Source organism: Bipolaris oryzae (genome assembly GCF_000523455.1).
Source record: "Bipolaris oryzae ATCC 44560 unplaced genomic scaffold scaffold_178, whole genome shotgun sequence".
Taxonomy (NCBI): domain Eukaryota; kingdom Fungi; phylum Ascomycota; class Dothideomycetes; order Pleosporales; family Pleosporaceae; genus Bipolaris; species Bipolaris oryzae.
The window spans coordinates 43,658-52,727 of record NW_006911454.1 but is presented as its reverse complement, the minus strand read 5'-3'; the positions used below and the strand labels follow the sequence as shown (position 1 = coordinate 52,727).

Genomic DNA, 9,070 nt, shown 5'->3' with positions numbered 1-9,070 from the left:
GGGGGGGAGGGGGGAGGGGTTCTCCGTATTCTCTTTCTGTGTGTGTCGCTCCTTCCTGGGATCCTGGGACACATATTGTGCAGGGACGTTCTTTTTTTTTTGTCGGGAAAGGATCGATGGAAGAGAACCATGGGGGTGGTTGGAGGAGGAGGGTGAGGATCGAATATATCTTGGAGATCAATAATATGGGATTATGTATGTATGTATGTATGTATGCATGTGCGCGTGTATGTTTATTTTTGTCCATTCGTGTTCACATGTTTTGGCTAGCAAAGAGGTAGAGTTTAATGAGTCGGACGAGACGCGTATTGGGCAATGGGATGGATGGCATCATACAGATTACAGGAGATGAGTGAGTAGTGGGTGAGCCGGCGATCTCGCCACTTGCGTCAGAAGAACGGCGACTTGAACCTGCAATGTGCCAACGGGTTGCAGTGCATAAGCACCATGATTTCTGGGGGCGGTATTTATTTTTTGCCTGCGGGCTGCGGAGTTTACATAAAAAAAAGGGCAGGGTTATGGGGATGGGTAATCTGTCGATCATTGTCGGGACGAACTTATTCAGGGGAGGTGGGGGAACACGAGCAAGTACGTATACACGAAGTTTCTCACATGTGCATGAAATTGGTTTTTTGTCCGGGTTTGCAAGAGGGGACGTAATGGGATTAGCCATTTGGGCCGGGATGCAGTAGAGAGGTTACGATGTGGAAATGCATGGAGGGCTGGCCTTATCAATTGGGCGTGCCACTGACCTAACCGGCCTGGGAAGGCATGCCTAACGTGGTTGGCGTCTGATTCATGCCATCTGCCGAACAACGTCCCATACCCGGGCATTGCGATAGCAATGGCAAGACTGACATCTGTCTCTCTCGTGTTCTTGTTTCTGTAAGCGAAATGGCAGCGACGAAGGAGAAGGTGGCTAGGCCCGTGATGCATGGTGAGACGGTTAGTGCTCGGGCTTGATAAGAGAGAAAATGGGAAGGGGAGGGGGGGCCAAAGGATGGAAATCACGGTTGGCCTTGTGGGAGTGTGTGTGTGTGTGTGTGTGTGTGTGTGTGTGGTATGTTTGATTCCGGTACAAAGTTGCGCGGGGCTGGCATGGAGGAGGAAGAGGGCGGTGCTTGTGGGAAACGGGCCGTTGTCGGGCGCATTGGGAGCGTGTATGGACCGGTAAGGCGAAGCACGTTTTATTGTGGCGTGGTGTTGGAGGCAGACAGCCCGAGGATGGTTTTATGAAGCGGGAGAGGGATGAAGCAGCTACCGACGAATTGTGGACCGTACCTGCATGTGATGGCGGGTGTCAAGGGCCACGGCCGAGTGCGTAAGACGCAATGTGATTTTAGCCGTCCCACCACGACGCGCTGCAAAGGAGCAGGAGCATGCGCATGCATCCATTGCATCGTGGGCCGGGTAGGACGGGTTCTGGAAAGCTGGATGGATGCAGTCTTGCGACAGGTTGTGGCTATCCGTATCAGTTGGGGCGGGTGTTGGTTGCGAGGCACGGGAGGTGAGGGGCAAGCCGCAAGCCGCAAACCGCAAGCCACCTCCCAGCCGTGACTCGACCGTCCCACGAGCACATGGCGATAAGGGCGACCGGTGCCATGGACACCGGCACAGACAGACACCGAGGCCGTCTGGTAGCGCCGGCGGCCACGCGAGCCGCAAACGCAAATCTGGAGCAATGAGAGAATCCAGCTAGGGGACCGAGATTGGCTGTTTCTGGCGCCATCCGCTCGAACGGCTGGAGGTTAGTGGGAGGCGACGAGGCCAAGCACGGCTGGCCTCGCCCAAGGCTAAACAGCTGGCACATGGCTGATGGCTGCAGCATCGAGAGACGGACGAGGCATGTCAAGGAGAAGAGACAGAGGATACGGGGTTGGATGGGAGATGCTATGTGTAGTGTATACTACTGTACACACATGGATGCTTACCACCACCACCACCACCACCATGCACACAGTACCAACCAACAGACGGCGATGCGCAGTGATGTGAATTGCCCTACCCCCGGCCCACCTGCATGAATGGACATGGCCCCCCACTAGGTAACTAAGTAAGTACTCCCACCTGGTCAATCCATATCCAGCCCTTCCCAGCAGTCCGGGCCTGCCTCGACCATCCTTGACCCTTGGCCCCGGACTGACATGTCTAGTGTGCCATGTACACTCCTACCGACATATCCAGTTAGTGACCGGTACGCTCAGAACTGCCTCGCCCGTCAGCACCACTGCCTGCCTGCCTGCCTGCCTGCCCTCATAAGTAATAACCCGGTCCCTGCGCCCGCTCGCCTGGGGCAAAAAAGCAATCAGTCCATCTCAGTCTCCGCAACTTGCAGCAACACCGACCACCGTGCAGAAAGAAGCCTCGCACCCGTCCCTCTTTTGCGCTGCCTGTTCTGTCTCGTGTCGCGTGTGTCTGGCTGCCCTGTGCCGTCCTGCCCGGCGCCCTGCTGCCTTGCCCCGACCCCGATGACCATGGACGACGACATGTACGGGACTGAAAAGAGCTTTGGGAGAGCCTCGCAGGGATCCGACTACTATGGCGAGTCCTCTCGCTACAATCAAGGCCTCGGCCGCCGCATGCTCGACAGCTTCAAGCGGGACCCCAACTTCGCCATGACCATGACGCCAAAGACAACCGTCGGCGCTGATAGCAACATGTTTGATCCAGAGGCTGCTGCAACTAATACTGCAAACTCGCCACTTGCTCGGAGGCTCAAGGGTCGCCACTTGCAGATGATAGCCATTGGAGGTTCCATTGGTAAGCATGCCTTCTTCTCCCACTCAACCACCACCTCGTCCCTCGGCTGATCACAAACTTGCCAAAAAAAAGGTACCGGTCTGTTTGTCGGCTCTGGTCAGGCACTAGCAAATGGTGGTCCAGCATCGCTCGTCATATGCTACTGTCTCGTCGGTGTCATGCTCTACACCACAGTCCACGCACTGGGCGAAATGGCCGTCCTCTTTCCGGTTGCTGGTTCCTTCTCCGCATACTCGACACGCTTCCTGGATCCCGCTTGGGGCTTTGCCATGGGTTGGAACTACGCTCTGCAATGGCTTGTTGTGCTCCCGCTCGAGATTGTCGCTGCCACCTTCACCATTGAGTATTGGAACGGCGGCGCAGTCAACAACAACGCATGGGTCGCCATCTTCTTGGTCCTGATTGTCGTCATCAATCTGTTCGGTATCAAGGGATATGGAGAGGCCGAGTTCGTCTTTGCTATCGTCAAAATCACCGCAGTCATTGGCTTCATCATCCTTGGAATCATCATCAACATTGGCGGCGGTCCAGACGGCGGTTACATTGGAGGAAAGTACTGGCGCGACCCAGGACCCTTCAACAACGGCTTCAAAGGTCTCTGCAGCGTCTTCGTCAACGCCGCCTTCGCCTTTTCCGGTACGGAGCTCGTCGGTCTTGCTGCTGCTGAAACCGCCAATCCACGCAAGTCGCTCCCCACGGCCGTCAAGCAAGTCTTTTGGCGAATCTCCCTCTTCTACATTGTCTCGCTCACTGTCGTCGGTCTGCTCGTGCCATACAACAACGAACGCCTCCTCCAGGACAAGAACAATGTCGATGCCGTAGCCTCTCCCTTTGTCATTGCCATCCAGAATGCCGGTATCGAAGGCTTGCCCTCTGTCTTCAACGCCGTCATCATGATTGCCGTCCTTTCCGTCGGCAACTCGTCCATCTACGGTTCCTCACGCACACTCGCAGCGCTGGCCGAACAGAACCAAGCCCCCAGAATCTTCGCGTACATCGATCGCCAAGGTCGCCCTCTCGTTTCCATTGCCTTCGCGTCTTCCCTCGGCCTCCTCGCCTTCCTCGCCGGAGCAGAACGCCGCCTCCAAGATGCAGCCTTCAACTGGCTCCTCGCCCTCTCCGCCCTCTCCGCCGTCTTCACCTGGGCCTCCATCTGCCTCGCCCACATCCGCTTCCGCCAGGGCTGGAAAGTCCAAGGCCACAGCCTTAGCGAACTCGCCTTCCGCTCGCAGCCGGGCCTCATCGGCTCCTACATCGGCTTCGGCCTCAACATCCTCGTCCTCGTCGCCCAGTTCTACATTTCCGTCGCTCCAATCGACATGGCTGTTCTGTCTACCTCCCAGCGCCTCCAACGCTTCTTCAGCGTCTACCTCGCCCTCCCCGTCACATTAGCTTTTTACTTCCCCTACAAGTTCTGGTTCCGCACTTCGGTCGTTCGCTCGCACAATATGGATCTCGTAACGGGAATCAGGGAACTCAACATACAGGCTTTGATCGAGGAAGAGCGGGAAGAAAAGAAGAAGTGGCCCAGGTGGAAGAAGGTCTACAAGTTCTTTTGTTGATAGATGTGTAATACCCCGGACGCATTTTCCCCTTTTTTTTTTCCAGAGCTGTCTTTTCTTTTGGCACAGCCGACATCTCCTTTTTTTATCCCAAGCGTTTAGCGACATGGCGCCTTACATTTACATCCTTACTTACACCCCTACTTCTATTTCCTTTCTTGTGTTTTGCGGTGCTCCTCTGTGGTACCAGGCGGCATGTCGTCCTCTCCATTCGGGCACTTGCGCAGCCTTGCGAACCTCCCTTTTTTTTCATCCCTCCCTCTTCTTAAGTACGCTTTCACTTAGATATAGGGGTCCTATATAGTAATCCGTAACTCTACCATATGAAGCCGTATTACAACGGCAAAAACGCTACAACAAAAAAAATTTCAATCTCATAAAAAGAACCGTACCCTTCACCGCTCCCCGATGCACGATAAGCGTTATGATAGGATAGTCCCAAAAAAAGGGCAACAAGAAAAGCATTCAAAAAAAAAAGAGAAAAAAGGATAAGACGGTGAGGTCTTGCCCGGAATCGAACCGGGGTTGCCGGAAGACTCTGACGCCTGAATCAGAATCCGGAGTGATAACCGCTACACTACAAAACCGATGGCATTTTGCAAAATCACTCAATTTATATCGTACTATCAAATAACAGTAGCGGAGCAGGAAAAAAAAATCGATAATGAACATGTGCCGTGTACATTAGGGTGTGACGTGAGACAACCTAGCAAACCCCCTAATCATGTTCAAACCCCAAAGCCAAAACAAAACAAAAAAAGTCGTCATGCTGATCGAAGTGGTTGGGAGTGTGGATAGAATACATAAAGTGGGCTGGTGGAGGGAGAGGGGTGGGAGAGGGGGGGCTACGTTGCGAGAACAGACGCGCGTTTTGCTTTCAAAGCCCCCCTGTCTGTCCGACCGAACTTGGTCCGTAAGTTCTTTCCCATCATATTCTTTTTATTTCAAGATGTATCGTAGTTGGAGGCAATTTCTTCTCATAGTAGTGGTGATGATGGTGGTGAAATTCCCCGTTCTAAAAGCTAGCTTTTTTTTCAGAAAGACCAAGCTTATCATCTCTCGGAGCGTTAATGGAGCTTCAAATTTGGCTTGATTCTGTGCAGAGTTTGTTTCTATTCTAGGAATTGTCGACAGCATGGACAATTGCGCCCTTTGCACCTTGATCCAAGCCATCCAGCGTAGCCAAGTCCTCCTTGTCGAGCTCAAAGTCGTATATATCAGCGTTACCGACAATCCTCGAAGGAGTGTCACTCTTGGGCAGCGGGACGAATCCCTTTTGCAGACTCCATCGGATAAGAATTTGGTTGGGTTCCTTGTTGTGTTTCTTGGCGATGGCGGCGAGTGTCGGGTCGTTTGCCTTTTCGTTGCGGACAATGGGGCAGTAGGCTTCGACTACGACGTTGTGTTTTTTGCAGTAGTCGACGACTTCGCGCTGCTGGCACCAAGGGTGGAGCTGGTGGAATTGTTTAGGTATGTGGGTAAGTTGAATGCGGGGAGGGGGAGGGGGGGGGTCAAGACAAACCTCGATTTGGTTTACAGCAGGGAGAGCATCCTTGCTGTCAATGGTTGCAATCTCTTCAATGTGCCCAATGCCGTAGTTGCTGACACCAATGTCTCGTACTTTTCCTGCCTCTTTGGCCTTCTTCAGTGCCAGCCACATTGTCTTCCTTGCCTCTTTGCCTCCGGTCGGGGTGTGGATGAGGAAAAGATCCGCATAGCCATCTTTCCCAGCAAGCTTCTCAACGCTTTCGACAACCTTTTTGTATGTTGACTCGACATCCTCTTCAGGACTCATGATTTTGGACGTGATGTAAACGTTCTCGCGAGGAAGCCCACTTTCAGCCAATGCCTGTCCAACCTGCTCTTCGTTGGCGTAGTACTGCGCCGTGTCGATGTGTCGGTAGCCTGCCTCAAAGGCTTTCTTGCAAGACTTGACGCATACATCCTTGGGTGACAGGTAGACACCAAAACCGATTTTCGGAATCTTGTACTGCGAATTCGGCAGGTCGAAAGTCGAATTGATATCGAGTGTGCTGGCCGACATGGTGGATAGCGGGGTAGCAAAGGTAGAGGAATGCTTCAACAATGCTGTGACTTATGGGCAATTACTGGTGTTACGGAAGGCAGTGCGTGAAGCGCAGAAGCTTCGAGGTAATAAGAGCATACTAGATCATTTAGATTAAGCGGAAAGCCAGTTGTGCCATCGGCCCTTCCCATGTAGCTCTAAGCGCCGCATAAAGCAGCTTTCGTCTCATTAGTCGTGATGTCACTGCATGTGCATGCATTGCCCGGTGTCTTGTGGTGGGGCTTGCACTGGAGCGGGGTTGGAGTGTGTATGATGTGCGTTTGCCGAATCTAGACATGGAAGTTATGGGATTGCGCCACGATAGTAACTGATGTGAGGTAGTAAGACTTCATCTCGAGTATGACCATTCGCACAACGGCGCTTGTTCTGAGGCAACATCCAGAGCTGTTCGCGCTAGGATCGCGGGTCCCTACTAGTCGCCAGCCCCTCTTCGCTCTACTTCAAACCTGCACCCCTTTGGACAAGCACCAATCAGCTATAATAAGGCGTATGTTTCATCATGGCATATCCCACTCTCTTCTGTTTGCGTATTGTAGCCAGCGCTCTTGCCTCTTGGTAGCTACTGCAGACTCGCAAGGATAGGCAAAACAAGCATTCAATCCTTACCAACTCGCGTAATACCTATACGGTATTCAGGTGAATAGACCATTAAACAAATCAAAAAGCCCATTGAAGAGATTAAGCCTTCAAAGAGAAGCATGTTTGAAGATATTGGAAACAGCTATGCATGGGATGACATATGGGACAAAGTAATGACTTGTTCGTTGAAGAGGAGGGTGATTGATTGTAGAGAGAGAGGGAGAGAGAGAGGGAGAGAGAGGAAAAGACTATGGGGTCACGATGCCACGGCAGCGAACCTGCTACTTAGGATTTGATCCTCAATTACAGCAAAGCTTCCACTCCTCCATAGGCCATCTCCTTGCAGCCTGAATACAACTGCCACGTTCGTCTCCCATCATCATCCTTTATCCACGACTTAGTTGATCTTCTTAAGCTCGACCTCACTGTAAAGAAATTAATATCGTGCGCCAAGTACATGCGTATAAGAGCAATGACTTACAAGATAAGGTCAGAGTTGGGAGGGATCAGACCAGGGAATTCCCTGTATATACGTCAGCATCTGCGGGTGTACGGTTTGTCACATAGAGAGCTCTCACTGGTTTCCGTAAGCAAAGTCGCTGGTGATGTCCAACCTGGCCTTCTCGCCAAGCTTCATTTGCACAACACCCTCATCCCAGCCTTTGATAACACGGCCGACACCGATCTGGGTCTGGAATGGACCGCGGTCTTTTGTGCTGTCAAATTGTTTGCCCTTGTCGGAGCTGGCGTCCTTCAGCCAGCCGGTGTACTCCATGGTAACGGTGTCGCCCTTCTTAGGGGAGGGGCCGTTGCCCTCTTGGATGATGGTCTTCTGGACACCCATTGCGCGTGTGGTTGATGTGAAAGCTCGAGTGGTGAGACGGTTAAGGGAAGAAGCGTTGAAAACAGATCTCATAAGTGGAGCGAGAAGAGAAGTGAAGGAAAGATGGTTAGTAGGAGTGAGCAGAGAGGGTACAGTGGAGGGGTAGCTTTAGTGGGGTGGTGGGGTGGGGTAGAGAGATCGTCAGTGCACAGCCTCGTGCATCATGCAAGGGCAAGTACGACAAGTTTGACCAATTGATCGGGCACGTCTTTGCCTTTTCGAGGGCTTCAGGTGGATAAGCTGCATGTACGGATGATGGCGTGATCGTGACCAAGTAGAGAGATCCTAGATAGCTGACCTCATCAAGGTGCAGCGGCTACCTCGGTGCCATGTGCTTGATGGACACATCTCCCGGATGGGCGGAGTAGTTTTCAACCTGTATTTGCAATCACAAAAAATCCATTTTTAGTATACATTGACGGCTAGTTTGCCCTTCTCTGTTGACTAGTGCAGACTGGTAGCGTCTGGCTGTCTTGCAGACCATTGAGCTATCAGTTTTAGATATACGTACTAGCTAACCAAGCTAGGGACTATAACCACTCATTTTTACCATCGAAATACCGTGCCCAAACGCCGTGCTTATGCGGAGAGGAGATGTTGTACAGCTGTTCACATTCGAACTTCCGGTGTCCTCAATTCACCCAAACCATGACTTGTTCTTCCTAGCTTCTTTCCTTGCAGCTTGCTATAGAAATATTAGCAACTATTTCTCGATGTCGAGATAAATTATGGAGGGACGGTCGCAGGAGTGTATTCGGTGCGCAGTCGGCGGAGGTAACGTACCCACTGCTCCTTGCAATCCCGATATGCTCTGTCCATATATGCGTCAGCCTCACTTCCCATCAATTGCAATTGCTACAGCTGTGGCTGAAGCCCCAGGGTCTCTCGTTTTTCATTTATAGAATATTCCTACTCACTGGAAAAAGTCCGAGCACATAGCCCTCTCTCCACCATTCCTCTTCAAACACCGTATGCTTCTATCCGCCGCCTCCTGACATGGATCGTAGTACTCGCTGAATGCTTTGCTGTTATAAGGATATATCAGCTGCTTGTTCTTCTTCCCCGCAATGTGACTGCAGCTCGATCAACAGGGTGGCGTACTTGTCAAACTTGGTGGCTTTGTCACCCGACCATTCATTCGCTTTCGAGGGTGTGGGTTTCTCTGACATTTTGAGGATTTCTAGGATCTGCGCGATTCCG

General features: G+C 52.1%; 5 protein-coding genes across 5 annotated transcripts; 1 reads left to right on the top strand and 4 right to left on the bottom strand.

The window, feature by feature from the left end:
* Nucleotides 1–1,471: 1,471 nt before the first annotated feature.
* Nucleotides 1,472–1,828, bottom strand: COCMIDRAFT_29680 (uncharacterized protein; the record flags this gene model as incomplete). Its single annotated transcript, XM_007693712.1, has 1 exon — nucleotides 1,472–1,828. The coding sequence occupies one exon, from the start codon at nucleotides 1,826–1,828 to the stop codon at nucleotides 1,472–1,474; it is 357 nt and encodes a 118-aa protein (XP_007691902.1).
* Nucleotides 1,829–2,468: 640 nt separating this feature from the next.
* Nucleotides 2,469–4,322, top strand: COCMIDRAFT_105766 (uncharacterized protein; the record flags this gene model as incomplete). Its single annotated transcript, XM_007693727.1, has 2 exons — nucleotides 2,469–2,760; nucleotides 2,833–4,322. 2 exons carry the CDS (start codon nucleotides 2,469–2,471, stop codon nucleotides 4,320–4,322), a joined length of 1,782 nt encoding a protein of 593 aa, XP_007691917.1.
* A 1,117-nt stretch (nucleotides 4,323–5,439) lies between these two features.
* On the bottom strand, nucleotides 5,440–6,366 carry COCMIDRAFT_105783 (uncharacterized protein; the record flags this gene model as incomplete). Its single annotated transcript, XM_007693726.1, has 2 exons — nucleotides 5,440–5,775; nucleotides 5,845–6,366. 2 exons carry the CDS (start codon nucleotides 6,364–6,366, stop codon nucleotides 5,440–5,442), a joined length of 858 nt encoding a protein of 285 aa, XP_007691916.1.
* A 1,018-nt stretch (nucleotides 6,367–7,384) lies between these two features.
* Nucleotides 7,385–7,831, bottom strand: COCMIDRAFT_29677 (uncharacterized protein; the record flags this gene model as incomplete). The annotated part of the gene is made up of 3 exons (XM_007693711.1): nucleotides 7,385–7,412; nucleotides 7,469–7,510; nucleotides 7,566–7,831. 3 exons carry the CDS (start codon nucleotides 7,829–7,831, stop codon nucleotides 7,385–7,387), a joined length of 336 nt encoding a protein of 111 aa, XP_007691901.1.
* Nucleotides 7,832–8,507: 676 nt separating this feature from the next.
* Nucleotides 8,508–9,039, bottom strand: COCMIDRAFT_105820 (uncharacterized protein; the record flags this gene model as incomplete). The annotated part of the gene is made up of 4 exons (XM_007693725.1): nucleotides 8,508–8,555; nucleotides 8,654–8,681; nucleotides 8,788–8,895; nucleotides 8,972–9,039. The coding sequence occupies 4 exons, from the start codon at nucleotides 9,037–9,039 to the stop codon at nucleotides 8,508–8,510; spliced, it is 252 nt and encodes an 83-aa protein (XP_007691915.1).
* Nucleotides 9,040–9,070: the final 31 nt, after the last annotated feature.